A 26,744-nucleotide genomic window follows, 5' to 3' on the forward strand; every position below is an offset into this window, starting at 1 on the left:
AACATTAATTTCTAACCAATAATTAATTTTGAAATTTTAAAAAATCACTACCCATATTTAAAATCAAGAACACATAATATACACACAACATAGCATTTTCAAGATGAAAAACACAGAATAATGAATGAATGAAAATTTAACATGCACAAAACTAAAAATAATCTATAGAACCACTAAGCTTACTTTTTGCAATTCAATTTTTTTCCCTTACTCAAATTAATAATAAGCTAAGCCAAGCTTCTCACCATCCACTATAAAACACATACGCATCATTATCAAAATCCTAAATTTTCAATGCAATATGAAAACACATACACATCATATCAAAATCATAAAATTTCAAGCAAATATAGCTGTAGATATCGCCGCCATTGTAGAGTAACTTCGTGAATTCAGACGAACCCAAAGATATTAAATTAGGATAGAATTGCCCAAATACTATGGATGGTAAGCGTCACCTCCCATCTATGGCAATCAATTGTAATGGAAAGTAATGTTGTACTTGAGAATTTAGTGAGCCAACGGTTAGAATCAATACAAACGTCCGTGGAGGTCACGTCGACCAGCTATAAATTCTGAATTCTATTGTTTGAAAACCGTGCGAGCAATTTGAATTTTATTGCTCTTTGTTGGAGGGGCGGGGATTGGAGTCGGAACCTTTTCACGCACATCCCATTCCAATCTCCTCGGTTCAGGGGCTTTCTCTTCTCTGCGGTCCAGAATTCGAATAACAGTCATCCATGAATGAAACCCCAATTGTTTGAAAGGGCCACTGGCATGCCTCCTAGAGAATGCAAATTCTATAAAAGGCGAGGCTCTGTTTGTTCAAACTCTTCTCTTCAACACTGTGTTGGCAAAGGTTTAATTCGGTTTTCAGCGATGGCTTCTACAATGCAGGTCACATGGTACATACTGACTGTTTAAAATTCGATACAATGCAGGTCACATGGTACATACTGACTGTTTAAAATTCGATTCATTATCTGGGCTTTCGAATTTTTTGTTGGGGGCATCATATTGATTTTGGTATTATTGTGTGAGATTGGGGTTAAGTGAACATGAGGTCTGGGGTTGAAGTTATAGATATCAGTTCTTCATCAGATGAAGATGCCAGTCCTCCGTCTACACCTCCAAGGAAGAGGCCCTTTCATTTAATATCAACAGATGACGAGGAGACTGACTCCCTTGAAGATGATTATGATGATGAGGATAGTGACAGTGAGGTCATACAGGGGCCTCTGTGCAAGAAAAGGTTAAAGGTTGGAAAGGAAATTGAGGATTCTGATGATGATTGCATCATATTGGATTCTGACCCAGAGAAAACCGATATTATATTAAGTCCACAAATCACTGCATCACCGGAATTGGTGGTTACAGCGCAGCGCGGCCATGTATGTATGCTTGTACTCTTTCTACTAGTAGGGTGGATAAGCATTATGTATGTAGTGGTAATTTTTTTTTGGTGATTGCAATTCTACTGTGAAGCAAGGTATGCTTATTGTCAGATAGACTTACGTGGTAGAGTTTCCTGAATGTGCTCTTTCGCAAGTGGATATTGAAGTGCTTTTTGGGATTGCGTGTGGGTTTGTGGATGGGTAGGTGCGGGTGTGATGAGTACTCTTTCTACTAGTAGGGTGGATAAGCATTGTGTGTAGCGGTCAATTTTTTTTTCATTTTTTTTGGGGCGATTGCAATTCTACTGTGTAGCAAGGATTAAAGCTTTTTGTCAGAAAGACTTATGCTGGTAGAGTTCTCTGAATATGCTCTTTCGCATGTGGATATTGAAGTGCTTTTTGGGATTGGGTGTGGGTTTGTGGATGGGTGGGTGTGATGAGTACTTGATGTTGGTTGTGGAATCTCCATTGTACTCTCTGCCCCTCAAGGCATTATTAATCATGAGATGTCAGCTACATGAAAGAAGGTGATCTGATTAAGATTCCAAAGAAGCTGCTACAGAGCTACAATATTTCTTGAATTATTTTGGCAAAACGTGCTCTTTATATACATAGGAATTTGGAAAAAATCACCTGAAATATGAAATATGAGAGCTTCCTTTCCTGTGGGAATTGATAATAATCCCATCCCCTTTTCATCTTCTCATTATATCTAAGGTTTAGGCTTGCCTTGAAACCCTTGCATGATAAGTTTTAGAGTTTTCCAAACTATAACTTTAAGATCTGTATCTTAATTCCGTCAAAGGTAATACAGACACCTTATTAAGAATTGAAGCAGTGTAAACTGGACAGGCTAGGTTGTTCCACCACCGAGCAACATGCTTTTTTCATGACAGATATCAGGCTTCCTAGCCACTACCAATCAACCTCAGTATGCCCATTTCATGATGACTATCAGGCCTCCTAGCCACCGCTGATCAACCTCAACATCTGGCTCTGGTACCATGTTGAAATCTGGACAGGGTACGAAATGAAACCAGGGCCTGGCCCTGGCCAGTGGGCTTCTCTAGCACTGAGCCATATGACTCTTTCAAGCATCTTTACTGGTTTGACATCGAGGTGTGGATTACCATATCCAACATTTTTTCCATTTGGCAATACAGAATAATATAGGTCTCTAGAATTATTTTTAGTAAATTTTGTTGGCCATTGAAGAATCCAAATCCATTTATGCTTTGTGGCAACTCGTTTTTACCGCCATTTACTAAAAAGAAAAATGTTTTACAGCCAAGGCCTATTTCTTCTTTGATACACACGTAAATATAACACCAACTGCTTCAATACTGTGAGATTGCCTAAAAAATAGAATGGCAGGCAGAAAACCCTACAATATATAGACTTTCTTTGGCGCTCACCGGTGGGCTGCTGTACTGCTACGCCATATGACCCTTTTCATCCCAAGCATCTTTTCTGGTTTGATAACAAGGTTTGACGTCTTTACTGGTTTGATAACAAGGTTTGATTGCCATTTCCAACATTTTTCCAATTGGTAATACAGAAGAATATAGATCTCTTGAACTATTTTTAGTAAAATTTGTTGACCATTGAAAAATTCAAATTCATTTTTGCTATGTGGCAACCTGTTTTTACCACTTAGTAAGAGGCAAAATGTTTCACAGCCAAAGCCTATTTCTGCTGTGATACACACATAAATATAATATCAACTGCTTCAATACCGTGAGATGTTCCTAAACAAATAAAAATGGAAGGCCAAAAACCTTCTTCAATATCTAAACATTCTTTGTTTTTAAATATCTTTAATCAATTCTTTGACTTTTTAATTTAAGTTTTGGATAAATAGTGTACAGTGCATTTGCATTTTTTTGGAAATCCATTTCTCACGTTTTAGCCATAGGGTTTAAAGAACCTTAGTAGATAAAATATAGAACTTCTAAATTTCAAAATAACAAATGCATCCACATAATAATCAACATCAAGATTGTAGATAACATCCAAAGCCCATCAAATATTCAACATGCTCCATACCATGATATGTATACATTATCTCATGAGTATTTCTAGGGGCTTACGCCAACTACCCTTCATTAATACATTTATTACCCATCAACTACCTTGTGGGTCTTATTCAACGAGTATGGTCCATAGCATTAATTAATGAATTCACATCCAGAACCTAGTGGGCCTTATTTCACAAGTATGGCCACATTACGTTAATTATCCCACCAGGTATCTTTCTTAGTATCATGCTTAGTATAGTAAATATCTCCCTAGGTACATTACATCCCATTAATTAATGAATTCACATCCAGAACCTAGTGGGCCTTATTTCACAAGTATGGCCACATTATGTTAATTATCCCACCAGGTATCTTTCTTAGTATCATGCTTAGTATAGTACATATCTCCCTAGGTACATTACATCCCATCCCCCCTTACACCTTTCATCCTCGAAGCATGATTATAATCCATATAATAGGATCTTTTAAGCAATGTAGTCAATTAGTACCAAGTATGAGCATCCAGATTCCATCCTCCTAGTGATATTCAAAGTCAAACATGGTGTCCAACTTCTTCCATGCTACATCAATATCCACTATGGCTGTTCCCCTGGTTGCTATTAGTATATCCCCATCCATTGTTTGTATTCCCCCATGTCTTGCTATATTGGGTGCTTTTCTAGTTCTATGTTAATCTATAGTAGGTCTGTTGATGCTCACAACCTTGTCTTAATGAATGTTGTTTCTCTTGCTAGTGTGGATGGGCAATATGCAACGATCTTAAATATTGGTTCTTCTTTTTTGGAATCCTCAATGTGTGGTTCCCTTGAGGAATGGTTCTTCGTAGCTTTTTCACCTTGTTTATACCCTTCTTGGGGCTTTCCCTTTAGTGCTTCTATGGGCTCTTCTTATGATTTAATGTTCAATTCTTCATTTGATGTGTTTGTACGTACTACAGTGAGTTTCCCTGTAATGACCTCTTCATGTGCCATCTTGAGATTTTGTTATTTAATATGAGAAATATCTAGCAAGGTGATTTTCTTTTTCTTGTAACAAAGCTTCATAAATTTCGTTTGTACATTAATATTAATCGTAGCTATTGAGGCTATCCAAGGATATACAAGAATAATATCCACACCATCCATATCTATAACATGAAAATCTGAATGCAAAACATTTATCAATAACAATCTTCAAATCTTTAAAAAATTGAGTACTCATAATCAACCAATCTTCTTGGGATATGCGTTTTGAGGACCTATCATCAATTATTCAAATCAACATTGATGAAATTATGCTTGTTGCTAGGACTAGTAGAAATAATGACATTTTATTGTTGAAGGCATTCATGAAGTTTTAAAATGAAAAGAAACTCCTTAGAGTATTTATGCTTCTTCATTCCATAAGAGCAGTTGTTAGATAATACTTGTCATATTCTACATGTCCCATGATCAAGTGACTTCCACCATATATATGTGAGCATTGTCGCTTAAACTAAGGTAAAAAATGTTTTTTCATGTCAGATAATACTTGTCATATTCTACATGTACCATGATCAAGTGACTTCCACCATATGCGAGCATTGTCCCTTAAACTAAGGTATAGAATGTTTTTTCAATTCCTTGACGAAAATGACTTTGCATAATTTGTGGTCTCCAACACTAGGACTATCGAATTGTCTTGTGTACCTTGGTAAAATCTGGAAAATAGAACTATGGCTTTAAAGAAAAACTTACTTTGGATGCCATGATTTTAAAATGACCATAATTTCCTCAGTTTGTACAATATTGATTAGATTTTATTACTGCAGGTGTGTGTACTTCATCAAACTGTTACCAAAACATAAGAACAAGAACACAAGATGCTGGCTCTCTGCCAAGGCCAAAACCTCTCTTCTCTTGAGAGGAAAAACCCTTTAGTAAGTTTCTCCTATTTAAGCTTCTTATTGATCAATGCCAAACCCTAGACCCTTGACTTGAATATCCTCCAAGTACAAGTCAAGTCCTTCCGACACTTTGTTTCTTCGGCACTTCATCCTTCCGGCACTTCGACCTCCTTCTTTCGACACTTCGTTCTTCTCTCAATTGTTGATAGACCTTATTGGACTTGCTCTAGAAGAGATGCCTTTTGGTAAGTCCCTTTTCTTGTGATGATCCCTTTCTTCTACTTGACCAAATGAACTCTTTCTTCAAGGTGTAGGCGCAGACTTGATATGACTGTCTTGATGCCCTAGGTTTTCGCACGTGTGGTGATTTCCTTGATATGGCAAGCTCTTTTCTTCCTTCGCTTGATTGGGAGAACTTATAGGTCTAGTTTCCTAGCCCAATTAGAGAGATATGCCAACTGTGGGTTTCTGCTATTATGACCGTAGGCAACCTTCCCTGTCCTCGCATGTGTGACTGTAGATTTCCCTAGAAACAATCCCTTAAGATTCGGTGTTCTTCCTTCCTTCAATGGTGCACTAGAGGCTCCCTTTCTAGTCTCTTTTTCACCCTTTACTTGCTCATTTGCTGTGCTGATTTCAGAGGTAAGTGCATTCGTTTTGGATTGGACAACCTCTATATATAGAGGACTGTCCCTCCTTTTAGGCCAACTAGAAGGCCGACTTGAGGATAGTTTGCAGGCTGACTTCTTATGCTTAGTTCGGATGGCTTCTTTGGTTGTGTAACATGCTTGAAGGAGCTTCTTTGATTGTGCCTTTGCATGGGAAGGGACTTGACTTTGCTTGGAGGTATTCTCTTAACCCTAATACATGGTGTAACATGCCCTTAAGGCCTTCAACTTTACCTTTTGACTATTTGACTCACCTATAGCACTTAACATGTCCTAGACCTATTTCAATGAGCAAGAAACTCATTGACATATAAAAATAATATTTCTTTTCTTGAATAAGTACAAATATCAAAAGTACATTTATGAAGACTGAACCTAGTTACATTTCCTTCAACACTCCCTCTTAACAGGGAGGTATTCATACAATATTACAAGGTGTTTGGCCATTATCAATTTCTGAAGAATTCACATATAAGAGAAATTGGATTTGCAATCCCTCTGTTATAGCATCATATCAATCAGCATTGTCATAGTGCAAGGCTTTGACTAACAACTCCATCTCTCATGAGCTACAATGTTGGTGAGACCAATGATTTATTGACTCCTTCATCATTGTCTCTCAAGGTACATACCCACCCGGGTGTTCTCTGAGTATGACCTTCTAGGACTATTCTTGTCTTCGAGTCCCAACCCTCAAAGAATATTGGTCCTTTTGCCTACTCTTGTCTTGGATGCCCTACACATCCTCAAAGAGTATCGGATGCCAGATGATTACCCAATCCTCCCATTCTTTCTTCCCAAGTGAAGACAAGAATGTTGTGTCTATCTTGTGTCTACATTTCCATTCATGGCCTTCATCTAGACTTACGAATGTTAGTCCTAGTCTAGTGCATGACCCATGGAATGGATAAACACAATTGTCACTCCTTTGTAATTAGGGGTGATACAAAACTCCCTTTTGATCAGGGATTGTCAGAGCTCCCTCTTAACTAGGGACTCTTTCATTCATCAACAACTTCTTCTTCATGGGTCCTTCAGCTGCTTGATCTCCTTCCTTTCTTTGATGTCATGAAGTCTTTGTTCGAACTTCTTCTAGGTAGGGCACTACCTATCGATCACTTTCCTTCCTGGTTTGTCATGTCATTGCTTTCTTCGTGGAAAGTGGCTTTCTTGTCACACATCAGGTTTTTTTGTCATCTGGATACTCCTTTGTCATCTGTCCATGCTTCAGAATACACTTCTCATGGATATAATGTTGTACTTGCTTGTTTACATGCTTCGACCTAGTATCCCATCATGACTTCATCCTGATATTGCTTCAACATTAAATGGTGCTTTTGCTGGATGGCTTCTTCATCATGACATTTTCGTAGGGTAGAATCAGTTATCTGCATCTTTCATATCTCCAAGGCCTTCATAGGTGTCAAGGGTCCTTCCTTCCTTTGTCAGAGTTGTCTTGCCTTCTTTAGGGAGATAGCTTCAATGGTTCTTTGTCAGATAGCGATTCTTTGTGATCATGGTGTTCTTCGCATGCTTGATCTCTTTCTTCATTTGCGTCTACTTGGATAGATTGGTCAACCACCTTATGCTCCTTGTGGGAGCACTTCTTCATTGCTTGCTTCCTGGACTAGTTAGCATTTGTTCTTGCTTCTTAGTCAACAATCTTATACACCTTATGTGAGCATATCCTTTGGTTGACCTTCATTGCATTGTAGTACATGCCTTTGAGCATGTCCTTGGTGAAAGAGATTCTTTCATACTTGATCATGTTATAGAACTATTCTCATGACTTAATAATATACATATGATAACATGACTAAAATTTGATGCATACATACCTCATCTTGATTCTCCTTTGATCATCTTAGCTTCATTTGGTTGTCCTTGGTGTGGACCTTCTTGCTTCATCTTAGCTAGCCTGCATATCATCCTTTTCGTGAATCCCACGAATGGGATTCCCAATTAGACGTCTGCTTTGGTTCATGAACCCTCTTTCGAAGATTGCATCATAGGATCTTACAGACCCTTGCCTTGCAAATGTTTCTTTTCTTTTGATGATGGAGGTCTTCTAAGATTCTCAATCATGATCAATTTTCATCGTGGATGAGGTCCTATACTAGGTATGCTCCTTCTACATGAATATCTTGAGCTATATCTATCATGCTCCTATATTCTAGAAGATATTTCTAACCATGCATTTTGTTCTCATTATAAATGCTACTTCTTCATGAGTATCTAGAACTCTATGTACTTCATGCTTCTAGATTCTAGAAGATGTTTCTAGTCATGCAATTTAATTTTTATTCCTACATGCTCCTATCCTACTCAAAACCTTGAAAGAAGACTTGAAGTAAAGAGTTTGACTTAGTCATAGTAGAGATTCGAAGGATCTTCCTTCTTTTGCTTCTTTTCTTCTTCTCTCACCTCTTGAGCCATGTGAGCTTCTTCCCTCTTTCTTTTGTTGTTGTCGTCCTTCTTAAGCTTAGGACAATTCCTTTTGTGGTGTCCATATTCTTGACATCCATAGCATTGGATTTTGGACATGTCTTTGTTGTTTGTTCTTCGTGGACCAAATTTGCCAAATTTATCCTCTCTTGGCCATGGTAGCAAATGCTTGCTCCTTTGATCCCACATCTTCCTTTGCTTTAAGTCTGGTTTCCTTTGTCCTGCATAGAGACCACATTTCACTAAGTGTGGTTGCTTCCTTCTTGGCATATATGCTTGATGTGAAGTTGCCCCAATCCTCAGGTAGAGCATTGAGTACTACAGTTGTCATCTCTTTGTCAGACATGACTTCCCCAAGCTCTTGAAGTTGATCTCTCATTTCAAAGATTTTCATGAAGTAGGGAGCTATTCCTTCCTTTGTTATCTTCATCTTGTACAATTCATTCCTTAGAGATATTACTTCTCCGGTTGTGGATACTGAGAATAACTCTACTAGCTTATCATAAATTTCTTTTGATGTTTCAAATTTGGAGACATAAGGAATGAGAGAGTCTTTGATTGATTCTATTAGAATCCTTTGAGCTCTTGTCTCATCCTTATTGTACTTATCTAAGGCTTGAGTTTGTTCCTTAGCAGGGATAGTGATATTCCCTTTGACATGTTCTAGGAGTTCATTCTCCTTGAGAAGTAAATCAATCCTCTTCTTCCATGCAAGAAAGTTATTGGTACCTACCAATTTGTTGTTTTTCTTGCAAAAAGACATTGATGTATATTCAGAAGGGGACATATACTTACTTGATAGATTTTGAGATGTAATGGATTTTCTTTCTCCTTGAAGACTTGATGGCTTGCCTTCCTAGGATCTTGATGTTCTTCAAGTTGCCTTCTCCAAGTAGATTTGCTTGGTGACTTGTAGATGATGTACGTCCCTCTTTGATCTGCTCTTCTTTGTAGGTGCCTTTGTGTAAGGCTCTTCTTCTTGCTATGGTAGGCCTTCTTTTCCTTGAGTAGATTTGGTTTGATGCTTCAACCTTGTAGATGCCTTTCCTTGATGAGTGTTCTTGAGTTTCCCTTTCCTTGATGAGTGTTCTTGAGTTGCCCTTTCCTTGATGTGTAACCTTAGCTCCATACCATGTTGAAGAATCTAGGGCAATTAAGTGTAGTGTGATTCTTTGTTACTTGATAACAATTTGTGGAGTTGTTTTACTTTTTCTTGTTAGCTTAATCTTCTTCTTCTTCTTATTAATGCATGTGTGTGTACTTCATCAGACTGCTACCAAAACAGAAGAACAAGAACACAAGATGTTGACTCTCTGCCAGGGCCAAAACCTCTCTTCTCTTGAGAGGCAAAACCCTTTAGTAAGTTTCTCTTATTGAAGCTTCTTATTGATCAATGCCAAACCCTAGACCCCTGACTTGAATATCCTCCAAGCACAAGTCAAGTCCTTCCGACACTTTGTTTCTTCGACACTTCCTCCTTCTGGCACTTTGTCCTCCTTCTTTCGGCACTTCGTTCTTCTCTCAATTGTTGATATACCTTGTTGCACTTGCTCTAGAAGAGACAGCTTTTGATACGTCCCTTTCCTTGTGATGATCCCTTTCTTCTACTTGACCAAATGAGCTCTTTCTTCAAGGTGTAGGCGCAAACTTGATATCATTGTCCTGCTACCCTAGATTTTCGCACGTGTGGTGATTTCCTTGATATGGCAAGCTCTTTTCTTCCTTCGCTTGATTGATAGGTCTAGTTTCCTAGCCCAATTAGAGAGATATGCCAACTGTGGGTTTCTGTTGTTATGACCACAGGAAGCCTTCCCTGTCCTCGCACGTGTGACTGTAGATTTCCCTAGAAACAATCCTTTAAGATTCAGTGTTCTTCCTTCCTTCGATGGTGCACTAGAGGCTCCCTTTCTCGTCTCTTTTTCACCCTTTACTTGCTCATTTGCTGCGTTGATTTCAGAGGTAAGTGAGTGCGTTTTGGTGGAGTGGACAACCTCTATATATAGAGGACTGTCCCTCCTTTTAGGCCGACTTGAGGACAATTTGCAAGCTGACTTGTTATGCTTGCTTCGGATGGCTTCTTTGGTGGTGTAACATGCTTGAAAGAGCTTCTTTGATGGTGCCTTTGCATAGGAGGGGACTTGACTTTGCTTGGAGGTATTCTCTTGACCCTAATACATGGTGTAACATGCCCTTAAGGCCTTCAACATTTCCTTTTGACTATTTGACTCACCTATAGCACTTAACATGTGCTAGACCTATTTGAATGAGCAAGAAACTCATTGACATATAAAAATAATATTTCTTTTCTTGAATAAGTACAAATATCAAAAGTACATTTATTAAGACTGAACCTAGTTACATTTCCTTCAACATTGAGAACCCAAATTGAAATAGGTGTAACTTTTGTGATACTTCTTAGAATCACTATTATGACCCAAACGCTGAAATTTCATAACCACTGTACTTCTAATGGCATTGGTCTTGTTGCAATCTGATTAATAAACAAAGAGATGATTGTGTTGCAAGTATTTCCTATGAGGCTTTAGGGTCACAACTTAAAATAGGTGTAACTTCCCTGATACTTCTTAGGATCTCTATTATGATCCAAATTTTGAAATGCCATGACTAATTTTCTTCTGATGGCATTTGTTTGGTTGTGATTTGGTGAATAGGTTGAGAAAAAGATTTGCCATGAGAAAATCTAAAAAAAAGAAAAAAAAATTTGCCCCATGGCCCAAAAAAATGGTCTAATACCACTTGTAAATAATCTTAATAAGTAAATGATAAAACCCTTAAACTTCATAATAACAAATGCATCCACACATTAATTAGTACCAAGATTTTAGAGAAACCCCTTAATGTAGAGTAACGCTATCAATTATTCCTTATGGAAGCAATGACTCTTTAGTTCATGCTTGTGATAACTACAGTATCCAACATGCTCCGTCCCTTGATAAGTATGTGTATATATATCATCTAATGAGTATTCCTTGGAGCCTATGCCAACTACTCTTCATTGTTACTTATATTACTCACCAACAACCTTGTAGGCCTTATTCAATGGGCATGGCCCATTGCATTAATGATTAATTAGCTACAATTTATTACTTATCCCCTAGATACCTTCTTGAGTACAATACATATCCTCCCTAGTACATTATACATCCTCCCGCTTATCGTCATGTTGCATGAGAGGTAAACTAGTGATGTTAATCACACGACAATAGTGTACGTTGTTATGATGATTCTAGCCTTTTCCAAAGGTTGGAATGATTGGTGGAGCTACTTCAGTTATACATCATGCTCTAACATCATGGTGATCACCCAATCATGTTGTAGACTTTCAACCTGTGTTGCATGGGTAGTTTGTAAGTGTCCTCTAACATGGTGATGTATTTACCTAGTGTTCTCTTAATCTCATTTGTATTCCATTACATTTCCATAATTGCACCAATGTAACTTGTTCGTTGCAAGAACATCTTTACTTTTTGCTTAGGTGGAACCCACTTCATCCCTACATTTTCATCACACTGTCATTTTTCCTAGGTAGTTTGTATATCACATCACGTTTCTACCTTTTACTCGAGTAATAACATTTCACTTCATCACATCTCCTAGAAGGCACATGGTACATTTTGCCCATATTTCCCTAAGTTTTATAACATATTATCCCCTCATTTATCATATTTTCACTTTTTCAAGTGTGAACAAACCAAGTTGGTTTGAGATATATTAATTAAATCCTAAAACCTTAGGGTTGGGTGCCTAATTATTAGCCTATTAATGCTTTAATTGTCTAATTCTTCATTAAGACTATTTCCCTAATTTCTATTGCTAATTTGTCACTAGGGGATATAATTAATGTCTATGTGGTACACTTGAGACTAGGCACCTCTCCTTTGGTACACATTTTGAGGAGGTTGTTGAGCCTTAAGTTGACTAGGCGGGCTAACTATGCATGTGCCATTGGGTTTTGACCCTCCACATTTGCCCATCCACTCCATTCACCATGAACACAAATCCCTAGGCCATTAGATGGTGCACACCACTATGAGGACCCACTTACTCTTTGTATGAGCTTGTTCACACCTTGCACATTATTTGAGGAGATAACATGGTTTAAATGTGAACCCATTTGCACGAAATTCAAATACCTAGGGTGCATGATCTATTGTGGGATCAAAGGTAATGCTCAAATTTCAAGGGCACAGTGTGTCCCTTCAAGGGTATATGCATGCATGAATGTTTTATTATGATGGTGGTTGTTATGTGGGTACAAAGCACTTCTTCCTAGGCCACACTAGGAGAAAAATTATTTTATCGTTTTAATTGAATTTAAAAGGCTTGCAAAGGACTATTTCCAAGGGTGCACTTGCTTGTTCACACTTTGCACACATTTGAAGTAACTAGTAGTTGGTTTGTCGTGGTCAAGGTGGGTTGACTTTCACATTATTAGGGAGATAATATGGTTTACATGTGGACCCATTTGCACAGATACCTAGGGTGCATGATCTATGGTGGGGTCTTCATGCTTAACTTAGTCAAAGGTGGTTGAGAATGCTCAAATATTAATTGGTGCAGTTTCTGTCTCTTCAAGGGCACATGTATGCATGAATACTTTATTATGTTGGTGGTTGTTAAGTGGACAAAAAGCACTTCTTCCTAGGGCAGATAAGCAGATAAGGGGAAATATTATTTTATTGTTTTAACCAAGTCTAAAAGGTCCACAAAGCACTCTTTCCAAGGGCACACTTGCTTAAAAGGTATTTTATGATATATTCTAGTCAAGGGGTCAAATGAACACAAATTCCAAGGGCGCACAAGCTTGAAGATGATGTTTTATGTTAAAAGGATACTAGAAGAGCTCAATAATGACGACACTTTGGCATTTGCATGCATGTCTAGAAGAATGTGATGTTTTATGTTGAAAGGATTCTAGAAGAGCTCACTAATGACATTTGGCATTTGTGTGCATGTCTAGAAGAATGCCCTTCTTATGGAGCCTTAAACTTGGCATTCATGCACCTAATTTGGAATGCGGCCTACCTCTTTGACCTAGCATTTATTTATTATTTTGGGGGTGGTTATTTCTTGAAGAGTACCCTGCACATGAGGGAGACAAATGCACTTGGATTTCACCTTCCATGAGCTTGAAGGTTGAGGAAGATGACATGTGGCATCACATTCATCTAGAATATTGTATTCAGTATTTTCTATGGGCCATTTTGTCCTAATTTGCCCACTTAGAGATCATTGTAAATATTTCTAGTATTTTCCTTGGAGAACCACATAAGGAAAATATTATTTTATTGTAGAAGAGCGTTGAGCTAAAACCTCTGTAAGGGTTTGCTTTGTCCATTTGTAATTGGGAATTTTGTTGAATGAAATAACTTCTGAGTAGAAAGGATCCAAGCTTTTGGAAAAGGGGTTTTATGGTTTGTCTAAGTTATGGTATATCGTACATACAACTTTGTATATGTGTGGCAAACATTTTTCTAGGTGCACCATTGGGAACTTTATTTGCAGGTTTATGGATGCCGGAGTCAACATAGGGCTATAGAAGAGCAATGCTGCTGCATTGGAAAGGATTAACGTGTAGGTTTCCCCTCCATTTTCCCAATTCCTTTTGTGTTAATTTCCTTCAAGATGAAAACATTAGGGTTATGACATCACTTGATATAGTGCCTTTGTAGATAGTCTTTGATAGGGGCCACCCTAAGTTGTTCCCTTGAGTAGTGAATCTTAAGTAGACCCTCTCAACCATCAGACTTGTAAGTCTAGTAACCAAATTAGGGCTACTATAGATTGTGTCACCTTGGCTGCTTATAGCCCCTAATCCTTCTTTAGATTCTCCCTTTGACATTAAATGCATGCTCCCATAGCCCAAACATGATAAGGCACTGATCTTACCTTTCATCCACCACCTCAAAACATAGAATCCAAAAACATTTTTCCTTTTTTGTTTTTGTTTCTATGCTCTCTCTTGTTCCCACTTCATACTACAGACATTGAGCTGAGTCAACCATAGGAAAGCTCCACTAGGCTTCACCTAGTCTGAAGTGAGAAAGGCAAGGCTATTAAAGTGATAATGGGTAGCTTGCCTAAGTTGCCCTTGGGGTCTCACACTTGTGATTTGGACTTTTGCACCAAGTGAGAACTTGGGTGGTACTAGTAAATACTCCCTAGGTACTGTACCTTCTTGAGTACAATACATACCCTCCCTAGGTACATTACATAGGGAAACTTGGTATTTTGTGAAACCTGTGCCACTATGTCATCAGTTTAAAATACTTATACAAGAAATCCTAAGGCTCATATGTCTACCTATATTTTAACACTTTTTTTTTGGTATTAATGGAACTTTTATGTTTAAAACAAGACAAGTTGTTGCTCCACATATTAAGGCAGACTACATTGGTAAAGTTAATCCTTGCTGTTGAGTAGGTTTGAGACTAGCCCTTGCTAATTAGAATACAACTGTTGTCCCCTGTTAAAGCACATTAGTGACTCTTCCATTTGACCAACATAGTCCATTAGGATCATTTTTCATCTTATCTGTTTGATCCTCTAAAGTTTTTTTACAACATGGCAAGTCTTCTTTAACTAACAGTAATCCATAACTTGATATCTGTTTTCAAAAATTAGAGTCAGTTTGGCCACCTACCATCACTACAGAGAGTGCCATATTACAATATTTAGGTAAATATTTTAGTGGAATGCATTTACAGTTGCTTTTCATAGGGTCTATGTGGTTGATTCTTACTCAATTATTTGAACTTTGCAGATTGCATGTCGAGACTATCCTCATCCAAGGCATCTCTGTGCAAAATTTTCCTTCATAAGTACACTGCCTCACAAACATTGTGAAATGGTAGGTTTCTGCAGGATCTAGTTCAAAAGTTTTGGCTTGTACTTTTACTGCATATCATGGAAAGTTAAGTCTAATTTCGGTAACCTATTTCATTTTTTATGGTTTATTCCTAGCGTAGAAACTATTTTCTCTGGACCTATTTTAAAGAGCATGCAAATGTAGAATGTTTCTGACATGTCAATGATGCAGTGCCACTGTTATGTATGTGACGTGCCTGCTCCATGTTCATCTTGGAATAGTCACTGCCGTGCTTCAGACGAGGAATCCAGTTGGAGAATTTTGAGGCAATATTTTAGGAAGAAACATGTTCCTAAGATTTGACTGTCACTAAGTATGATTGGCTGCACGGTTAAGATCATCTGCAAAAATGGGTGCAGTAATTGTTGCATTTATGATGCTTAGTACAGTATAAGCCAGTTGGGATCCAATTGGATTCCAGCGCACTTCTATGCTTATTGTTCAGGAGCTTACTTATCTCCCCTTATTATCTCAGACATGCCAAGCTAAAACTGTGCTGTGCATTTTGAAGGTTTACTTAAATTCTTCTATTATACCACAATGTGCCATGCCAAAACAAATTCTGCACAGTGGAAGCGGGATAATGCTATTATCTCACATTCAATTATGTATTCGAGTATATTTAGGAAGCGCCAAATTTTTGGTTAAATACTATTCTTTTTTGTGTCCTAGACATTTTTTTTCAAGGTAATGGAATTCTCCAAGTTACCTTGCATAAAGGGTTTGATGTTAATTGTCATTTCATCTTCAATTTGTATTGGATATGCTTCATCCATCTTTGTTTGAAAACGTTAGATTTTCTGTTACAATTATGAACTTATTTTATACAGAGTTTTTTTGTGAGTTTTCATCAGTTCTGCTAATTCTTGGATGCACAAATACTGACATTGAAAATTTGTTCCTGCATTACAGTTAGTTTGAACTTTGTTGGTCGTACATGTTTATCCTAGAAAAAGTGCAACCGATATAGGTATATTTTGGTTATTTCCAGCTTCACATATTAGACCTGATCAAATGCAAATGTAATATGAAAATTTAAGTTTTTTCTAGAAATCCATATTAGCAATATTGGTTCTAGAGAGCTTTAATAATAAAGTGGTTGCTTCATCTATAGGAACTGATTATATCTATGTATAATGTGAAAGCCTCATTCTAGGGGCTAGGTAAGCCATTCAGAGGCTTTTGCAGAATTTGGACTTGCTATTCTGGAAGCCAACCATTTATCTATGGAAAGTTTATATTCTCCCATTTACAAGTGGCATTAATTCTGAGTCTTATCAAGAGAGGTTCACAATATGAAAATCTTAGTTCGTCATTCCTGTCAAAATAACAGAAGAATTGAAGAAAGGATTCCTGTCTTGTTTCAAAGGCAGATGCAATCTAAGCATCTGACCTAGTTGAATTAGGGTTTAGGGTTCTAGAATAGAGGAAGATAGAAAGGATGGAAGACTGAAGAAACATAAAAGCACTGAAAAAGATTGGAAATATGGAAAATGGTCCAGGTAGAAAGAAATGTTTGGTGCAAAGTAACCAGACTCATCTCTCAGAATGATTTAGGTAGGTCCAAGCATAAGAGTTGACTTGGACTTGGGAAAAACTCGAGAGATGACTTCAGAACTAAAACAATTAATGATACACTGAATTTCAGGGAAAGTGATATTTTCATTAATATGAAAGATCTAAATTTGCACATAATGCAAAATTTTAATAATAACTTGTTTCAAAGTTCAAAGGTGACATTGCATACTACAAACACCACGGGCTCTGGATAGCTGACAGGTCTGTTGGTTGCCTGTTATAAAATTGGGTCTGGAAAACAAACAAACAAGTATTCCTTTTTGTTTTCTGTATCTGTTATAGAAATACGATTGAGTTAGACTCATTGAGTCAATCTGACATGTTTGATTTGGGATTTTGAATCATATTCAGGGATCAAAATCGTGAGTATAGACTTAGACGTGCTAAGGTGATTCCATTTCCTCAAAGAGAGTCAAATTGGACTCGGGAGAGTATGATAGAATTGGTTTGAGGATAATCTCATCTAAGGGGTTCATTGAAAAATTTTCAGGGTCTCAAGGGATTGAAGATATCTGAGATATATTCAAAGTCAGGAGTCAACTTGTACTTGGGAGTGTCTGACAAAACTGGTTTGGGGATAATCTCATCTAAGGTTTCTCTGAAAATTTTTCAGGGTCTGAAGGGATTGAAGATATCTGAGATATATTCTTGCCCTGGAGTTCAGCACAAAAGTGATCTGGCAGAAGAATGATTAAACTTTATCCTCTTTGTCATAAACCCTGCTAACATTGGCTAAAAGTTTAGAACCTGTTTTATACTTGCTGTGTATAGAATAAGCATGTCCTTTGTAGCTGGAATACTGTAATGGTCCAAGTTACCCAAAAAAACAAGAAAAACAGGTTCTTCAATTTCCATAATTTTAATTGAGCCAGATTTTCCTTTACCCCATCCATATGATTTTTCTCCTTTCATATGTTTTTCCTCTGCTCCTTGTTTTAGAGTTATGTTGGCTTTAAGTCTGGTGCAATAGGGTTACAGTCGTATGCACCAGTAAACAGAAATCTGGAAACTTGACTGAAACCTGTTTAGTTCAATTCAGATGGATCTTCAGAGTTGTCGTACTCCACATTTTTTTTGATGTATGGGTCAACACAAGCAAGCAGCACCTTTCCCAGTAGAGAATTTAGTACAATGAAGTGCCTATGTTTCACATGCTTAGTCAGCCATTCTCTGACAAAGGGCAGTCACTGGAGCTTATCCGTTTCTCCAAATTCACTCAGGACTTGCACCTGAGATCAACTGCAAAAAACAACCCTCAAACACAGGCACACCAACCCACGTGGGGTGAGCATGTCTCTTGGAGGATTTGAACCTTGGTGGGAGGCATTGCAGTGCCCTCACTTTATCAACCACAACCCAACACAAGCAAGCAGCACTTTTCCCATTATGAGAATTTAGTACAATCAAACACCAATGTCTCACATGCTTAGTCAGCTATGTTTCTCCAAAGTCACCCGGAAGTTGCACCTGAGATCAACTGCAACAAACAGCCCTCAAACACATGCACGCCAGCTCATGAGAGATGAGCATGTCTCTTGGGAGATTTGAACCGTGGTGGGAGGGATTTTAACACCCCCAATTTACCAATCAACCAAACTCACATTGACAAACTCAACACATTTTTGCAGCAACTCTGAATTGTTTTTTCGAACTGTCAATACAAACTGCAGATTATTCTGTATATATTGTCACTCTTTACAGAGCTTCAATATCCTTTTAATTACACTTCTTAAGGTGTTGTTGTTCAAAAAATTCAGTAAATTTGTCTGTTCCAACAAACTAATAGTTGCAAAAAAGACAATTAACAACTGATTTTTCCATGTCCAAATTTGACATAAAAACAGATTTTTCCATGTCCAAATTTTGACATAAAAACAACAGATGGGTGAACGGTTTACCTGGAATGAGCAGAAAAACATTCTATGTGGTGTTTCCAACACAAACATTTCTAGCATATAGCTTATTAACTGTTCAGTATAATTTGTCCACAATTTTTTTTTTCTCACACCATCTATGATGATTGGTTGCATTAAGGGTAGAAGCAAGGTACTGTCCTGTGCCTTTAGAAGTATATGACAGTGGGTTAGGAAAATGAGAATTGACAGTGATTGAGAGAAACTTGATTAGCAAGGAAATTGTGGTAAAGTTTGGTCTACTCTTCCCTCACCTGATATTGGATATTGGATATTATGGTCATTTTTTTATTAGACCTTCATGAGTTGAAACAGGAGTACAATTTTATCAGTGTCATATTCATAATGGTTGATGGATCTTTTGTGATAAACTTCAGGTTGACCACTCCTATGTTAGATGTGCGACGAAAATCTTCTTTGGCTTAGAGGGTGGAAGTTGTTGACCAGGTATAAGATGGGTATCGGAAAACACCTAGTCTGTGTGCTTCAAGAATTTAGAAGCTATGTCACATGGTTAGGGTTCGACGTAAAGTTCTACAACGATAAAATTGGATTCGAGTTTGAAGGTTCATCATTGGGTTCGAATAATTAATTAATTAATTAATATATATATATATATATATAATTTATATTATTAAAATATTACTTATACATTAACTCATATAGTGTCATTAATTTTTAATATAAAAAATAATGCAAATAAGTTATATAGATAATGAGCTGATGATATATATCATCAATTTATAACTCAAACAATGCAATTTAATTTTTATTTAATTTTTAATATGATGTATAAAAGATGTAGTCTAATTTATAGTTGAAATATATTTTTTCAGGGATATCTAGCAAAACAAATTTAAGAAAGAACGTGATTTTTTGTTATTTAAAATGCACTTTTGAATACATAAATGGATTCAACACCCTGAAAAATCCCCATGGGCACTTGAATTCTAGAGATTAAACAACTTAAACTCAAGATTTTAAAAATCTCTGCCAGATTTTAGTTTGGTTAAAATTAACCAGAAAAAATGTAGTGAAAGAAACCATTTTATCTACAAGTTAGACTAAGCTATATATAAAATAATAAATACTATGAAAAAATTAATTAATATCATAGTCTCTATCAATGCAGAGAACCAATCTGGTTCATGATATGGAGAGCATGCCCCGAGGTCTACCGGACAACAACCCATTGAAGCGGGCTGGCGATATCAGACCAGAATGGACCCTAGGTCACGAATTTAAAGTTTTATTTGCAGTGCACTGAATTCAAACCACAACCAACAAGATCGGTGAACCACGTGACTTAGTTGACAAGGGATACGCCTACCTTGAGATGGCTTATCTCAATTATATTTGATCTACAGTGAAACCAACATCAATTTAGTCTGTAATATCTGGGTTTAGTCTGTAATATCTGGGTTTAACCTTCTTGAATATTGTAAGTATTATATTTCTGTAGTTAATGAAAAAATGACAAAGGCTGGCAGAACATGAGTGCCTAAAGGGGCTATGATAGCGCAAGAGGGATAAGTGAAAGTTGAGGGGTCTAAGGGGTTTATGCCTAAAAACCTACTCATGTTAAGGGGTCTAGGGGGTTTATGCCCAAAAACCTATTCATGTTATCTAGAATATTCATTATCAAAACTTAGTTGTCAAGTTGAAAGAGGTTATGAGCGGAGGGAACAAATCCCTCAATCTAGGTCATCACTTCCTCAAAATTAGCAACTTGACTTCTCCACATTCTTGGAACAAAGAAAAAGTTTGTTGGAGTGGAGGGGGAACTCCTTGCAAGAATGCATGCATGGGAAATTTGAATGGGAAAGGAGGCTGTTGGAAAGGGAAGGAAAATAAGTTAAGAGATATAGAAAACAGAAAAGAATGGAGTTACTATAACATAGAAACGAGCCATTATACCTGGTAAAGAGCCAAGAAACTGGGGGAAATTTGCAGAAGTTTGGAGATACCAGCAAGGACCCTTTGATGCCCTCATCAAAGAGCACTCGAGGGAGGAATTTATGAGGGATTGTGTAGCAAAGAAGGAATACACCTTGTGCTGTGTATTTCTAAAAACCTATTCATATTATCTAGAATATTCATTATCAAAACTTAGTTGTCAAGTTGAAAGAGGTTATAAGCGGAGGGAACAAATCCCTCAATCTAGGTCATCACTTCCTAAAAATTAGCAACTTGACTTGTCCACATTCTTGGAACAAAGAAAAAGTTTGTTGGAGTGGAGGGGGCGAACTCCTTGCAAGCATCCATGCATTGGAAATTTGAATGGGAAAGGAGGCTGTTGGAAAGGGAAGGAAAATAAGTTAGAGATTTAGAAACAGAAAAGAATGGAGTTACTATACCATAGAAACGAGCCATTATACCTGGTAAAGAGCCAAGAAACTGGGGGAAATTTGCAGAAGTTTGGAGATACCAGCATGAACCCTTTGATGCCGTCATCAAAGAGCACTGGAGGGAGGAATTTATGAGGGATTGTGTAGCAAAGAAGGAATACACCTTGTGTTGTGTGGGGCAAGTATTGTGGGTGCCTAAGAGCTACTCTATCTTCAAGACACCTAGCAGTGAAAAGATATTGGGTTTGAACTTGTTTTAACATGAATCGAGAATCTTATTTTTTCTTATTTTTCCTAGGTGGCATTGCAGCCTGCCTAGTGGGTGGTGTCCATAGCAGATCACGTATGGTTGGGTAGAAAATCGCTTTGCCTCGGTCAGTTGGCTGATCTACATCATTCCATAGATAAGTTCATCATCTTTGTTTTGAAATTCCGAGACACAAATTCATATTTTGTTTGTAGAATTTACATGGAGGATGAGTTTTATTTATGTATTTTGGAAGCTTTCTGTATGTTCCTATGTGCTGTAATTTGAACCCAATTATCCCCTTTATCATTGTAAACAGGGAAATAATCCTCTCGGAATATAAAGATGTTATTGTGGTCATGAATAACTTTATTTAAAGTTTTCCTGTAAGGCTGTAAATAGTGGATACAGATTGTTTTGTGATGGAACTGCTATGCATACTCGATATGCAATGTGATATTCTTTCTTTTATTGGTAAATCTGTTGACCTATTCAATGCATCATTGTTTTTCTTTCACGGGCAATGATAAAGCTCCATGTAATTGGCTTGGAATCAATTGAGAGGCATTTGAAGGAGTGCCTTGTCTACATGCAATCTATGAAGGAGGATTGAAAGTCTATGAAGGCTTGAACCCTGAATACATTTAGACATAGATCTCTTAGGAGTTAGAACGATTTTGACTATGCTTCTGTATCCATTGTTCTAATAGGAGGTGATAACTACTGTGTATCAAACGAGGAGATAAGGATGCCACCAAAGCTTCCCAAAAACGTATTTGAAGCATAGACCACAAGATGGGCAATCCTGAGTGTGATATCGAGTTTGATGCATCTAAGTCCCAAGCATAAACTTCCACAAACTTCTTTGCAAATTTTATTGGGTTGAGTAACCTCAATCTTTGTATAGAGAAAATGGGATATAGATGTTCTGTTTTCTCTTTGTTACTTCGTAATGTTTCTTGTATTTGCGATTTTGAGAGTGCCTCTAATTGCAAGTGAGTTGTGCCATGGAAAGTGTGGCATTGTGTATGCTTCCAGTGTTGGTTGCAATTTGAGCACCGAGCCTCATGGCCAACGTTACATGAAGTATACAGATTTCAAATACAGGAAGCTGTCCGAATCCCCTGAGGTGTCCTCGCTGTGCAGTGCCCTCTTGAAAGATTTGGAGACAAGCAATTGGAGCCTTGCACATATTCATCGACCTCTCTAAAACAGAGTAGAGGTTTTTTTAAACTTTTACACACAAAGGGTCTCAGAAGATTACACTTGCTTCTCCCGTTCATTGGTTACTTGCATTTGGTTGCAAGGTACTTTCTTAATTTAGCTATATTCCAACTGGTGGGAATCAAGCATTTGTGGAAGGACAGGAGTATGCTATGATTGCTATCATGGGAAGATATGGAACCACATATCAACAAAAAAATCCCCGTGTGAATTCCATATAAATCTAAATGCCTCTCTTGACTTTCTATTGCACAGGGATTTGAAGAATAACTAAAACATGTAGCGGTAAAGGAGAACTCTTCAGAATAAATACCTGTAAGTGACAGCTAACGGTTTTTATTTGTGGACAGTACCAATATTAGTTACAGTTTCTAGCAGTCAAACCTGAGGCAAGGTTGTCATGATTGCCTATAATTTCACAGGTGTTAGTCTATTTCCAGCTGAGGATTCAAATCTCTATATTATTTATTGCAAGTGGCCCTCTGATAATCTAAGACATAAATTGACTTTTGCTCATTCTGAAATCTCTACAAATTTTTAAACAATGCTACCAGGTGGACTTTTTGTTGTTGCTTGCCATTACTTAGGAATTGATGGGAGCTGTTTTGGTATGGTGGATTGGTGGTTAGTTTTGTGGAAATTCATCTTACTTTTTAAATAATAACAAAAAATATTGCCCACCTTATTTGATCTTCTGGGTTTGGAATGATGCGGTTCTTATATCATCATGTCATGCATTCTACAATTTAGGGAGAGATATTAAAATTAGTAATAACAAAAAAATTTAATATTGACTATAATTAAAATACTTCTATTTGCACTTTAATTTTACATAACTTTGTACGAGGGAAAATTGTGATTTGTTGGCTACTTGATATGGAGACGAGTGAAAAAAATTTTTTTTTTTAGTACAAAGAATAAATGTAACTTATTCACTATTTAATATGGAGATGATAGTTGTCAGAGGAAGGGCATACACAGCGGAAAGATTAACAAGCTGGGTCAAGGAAATTTGGGGCAGCACACTCAAAGAGTTACCGGAGGTTCAGAATCTAGCAAGGGGATGGTTTGCACTGCATTTCTCCAAGGCGGACTACACAGAGCTAGTTCTTGTGAAATACTGGCACATTGAGATGGCGCCGGTCCTCCTCAAGCGTTGGAGTCCATTATTCGACCCAGAAAGGGAGCAAATAGGCGCCAGACCCATCTGGGTTCGATTACCAGGGCTACCTCTACAATATTGGTCTGAAGCAGTCTTTGTAAGGATTGGGAACGCCCTTGGCACATACCTGGATTACGACAAGACCTATGTGCAGACCAAGAATAGAGCATTGGCTAGAATCCTGGTATATTTGGATACGTGGGAGGGCCTGGAAGAGAAAATTACACTAAAATGGTGGCATTACACTAGAGTCTAGATCTTGGACTATGAGGGGGTTCCTTTTTGCTGCAGGAGATGCCACAAGGTAGGGCATATCTACAAGGAATGTCCTTTGCTCATGAAATCAGCTGACCCTCAAAGCTCACCTCCTACTCAAAAGGGCAAAGCAACAGTCAATCAGGCCAGCACTCCGGTATTGGCTCACAGAGCACATGATCGAGGCGAATCATCCAGAGCAGCGGATGAGCTACACAGAACGCCATCGCCTCCATTGACCTATGCTAGAGCTGCTGCTGCAGAGGCCGCAAAAAAAGCGGGTACATCTCTTCTTCCCCCCCATCTCAAATGTTACTTCAGTCTCTTTTGCTTGCTGTGCATCATTAGATTCTTCATCTGCTTTGTATATGTCTCCCTCTATTCCTTGTGCGATCTCCTCACCCCCTCCACTCATCTCCACCACCTCTCCATCTATTCCTCCCCCTCCACCCTCCCCTCGGCCATCGGTCATGGATCGACCTGCTATGCCCCATTCATACAACCTTCGATCTCGTTTCATCTCGGAAACCATCAATCCCACTGGACTAGGTCTCTCCTTCCCTGGGTTGGTCATTCAATCGACTCGGGGCCATAAATCTAATCTTTCAAAAGCCATTCTGAAGGCTGGGGAAGAAGTAGTCATTGGCAAACAATCCACTCTTGAAGGGGTTCTTAGAGTGATGAACACCCCTGGGAGGGTTCCACCATGAAATGCCTCTCCTTCAATTGTAGAGGCATGGCTAGTGCCTCCAAAAAACTAGCCCTGCGGAGGTTATTTGATTCTGAACCTGTGGATATTATCATGCTGCAAGAAACCCTGGGAAACGCTGAGTCCATCAACCGAACCCTAGCATCATTAAAACTTGTTTGGCATTTCCTCTCTCTCGATGCAGTGAGTAGATTAGGGGGACTAGCCATTGGATAGTGTTAGCTCTGCTACTCAGCGATCATTTTCTGAGGTCAGGAACAGGCTTGGTCTGCTTGATTATGCGCAGAAGGACTCCACACAGGTCACTATCTCCTTCCTTCCCCTATCCCGCTTATCCTCCTTTAGTTCTGTTCCCTCTGTTTTTCCTATAAACTCTGTAAAATGGCCCTTTCAAACCTTAAGCCCCGGGCGCTTAAACCATGAACCCGCGCCCATACAACCCTCTGCGATCACACGACCCCGCGCTTTCGCAACCCTTCGTCGTCCTTTGATCACAGCCGTTGATCGTCCCGATCCAACGGTCACCGCTGCCAAAACCTTTTTTCCCCCGCGCGCTAAACCCCGTTTATTTCCCCGCTGTCCGATCGTTTGCCGCGCGATCTGATAGCATTCGCACCTCCCGATCCCGCGAACTGCCCGCGCGTTAACCTGCGGGGAAAGCAGTTTTCCTCCGCCACGTGTCACCCGTTGATTGCGATTGCAGTCCTTTGTATGATTACCACCCAAGCCCCAAAGGTGGTGTGATAAATACCGCTCACCGCCAAAACCGCCCTCCCCACTCGCTATCTCCCGTGCATCTTTTCCGCCCGATCACCGTCGGATCTGTCCGCCCGAGATCCAACGGCCCACGACTGTCCGCCTCTCGTTTCTGCCCGATTCCTCCCGCCAAGAGATCTCTATCGTCCATGCACTGGATCCAACGGCTCACAATTTTCTTCCACCTCGCCTCCTGGCACTCCTCGCCAAACGTTGTCCGTCGTTCATCTGCGTGATCTGACGGATGATTTTCCTTCTCCATCCTTCTCGACTATCAACATCCATAACCATTCTGTGCTCCCAAAGGACGAAGGTGGCCAACTACCTGTACCCGGCGTAGTTATTCTTCAACAACTGCCTTCAAGAGCATTATTGTAACGCCCTGCGGTCATCGGGCGACCGGGCGCGCGTGCCTTCCTCCACGAAATGCGACTAAGGCATGAAGAACAACCGCGAGCGACCAAAGGCAAGGCACATGTGCGGATGAATTGGCGTTCGTGGGTTTATAGGGCGAGTCGAGGGGAGACTTGCCGAACGAGCCGACCAAGGTGCGATGACAAACAAGGGCGAGCCGACCTTGTATATTGTTTGTGGACGCGTTGGTTGGGAGTTTGTGGAGGGGTCGACCATGGGCGCGACCTCCACATGAAGGAGGCGTATAAACTATGCGATGGACTTGTCATTTTGGCCATCACATTTTGGCCATCACTCATCATCTTCTATCGCTCAAACAAAAGGTGCGAGTAAGGAGGCCACAACAAAAGGGCGCAAGGCATGCGCCCGCCTGCCGGGCAGAGTACACGGTTGCACGAAGGTTGTAAGGGCAGTTGAAGGTGCGGGTGGAGGGCGTTCTAAGGCGCCCGCCCGCCGAACGACATACGGGTTTGGATTGCGGTTTGTGTGGGTTGTGCACGGGCGCGCCCGCCCATTCGGGCAAAGGAACTTGTGTTTCGGTTGAGTTGTATTTTCAGTTAAAGGTCGAGGTGTGACCACCGTGCGCTCTTGCACGGGTGGGCGCCTGACTTGGGTATGAACGCCGGTTGAGCCCAGCTCCCGGTCATTGTACAAAATCTTCATATATAATAAAAGACTTATCTTGCATATGATTGTGTTCAAGCTGCTGTTCTCTTATGTTGTTATTAATGGTTTCCGCACATTAATATAATAATTCATGTTTATGATGAATGTTAAGGCGTAGTTCGCAAAGTAGGCTAACAATGGAGGATGTTGGTTACTTAGGTGGTGCCGCACCC

The 26,744-nt window shown here is 38.9% G+C and overlaps 2 protein-coding genes across 3 annotated transcripts; both read left to right on the forward strand.

Moving 5' to 3' along the window:
• Positions 1 to 334: 334 nt before the first annotated feature.
• On the forward strand, positions 335 to 16,043 carry LOC149258546 (RPM1 interacting protein 13-like). Of its 2 annotated transcripts, XM_089372010.1 has the most exons (4): positions 335 to 809; positions 942 to 1,391; positions 15,195 to 15,281; positions 15,471 to 16,043. In XM_089372010.1, the coding sequence occupies exons 2-4, from the start codon at positions 1,059 to 1,061 to the stop codon at positions 15,600 to 15,602; spliced, it is 552 nt and encodes a 183-aa protein (XP_089228136.1). In that variant the 5' UTR covers positions 335 to 809; positions 942 to 1,058; the 3' UTR covers positions 15,603 to 16,043. The 2 variants fall into 2 exon arrangements, with proteins under 2 accessions (XP_089228136.1, XP_089228130.1); XM_089372004.1 differs by having other exon boundaries at positions 335 to 1,391.
• A 7,510-nt stretch (positions 16,044 to 23,553) lies between these two features.
• LOC149258547 (uncharacterized) lies at positions 23,554 to 24,027 on the forward strand. The gene has a single exon (XM_089421994.1). The coding sequence runs from the start codon at positions 23,554 to 23,556 to the stop codon at positions 24,025 to 24,027; it is 474 nt and encodes a 157-aa protein (XP_089278120.1).
• The last annotated feature ends 2,717 nt before the right edge of the window (positions 24,028 to 26,744 follow it).

The sequence above is a fragment of the Pinus tabuliformis genome, chromosome 6 (assembly GCF_031772625.1).
Source record: "Pinus tabuliformis cultivar Carrire ecotype Pingquan chromosome 6, CPIR1, whole genome shotgun sequence".
NCBI classification, from domain to species: Eukaryota; Viridiplantae; Streptophyta; class Pinopsida; order Pinales; family Pinaceae; genus Pinus; species Pinus tabuliformis.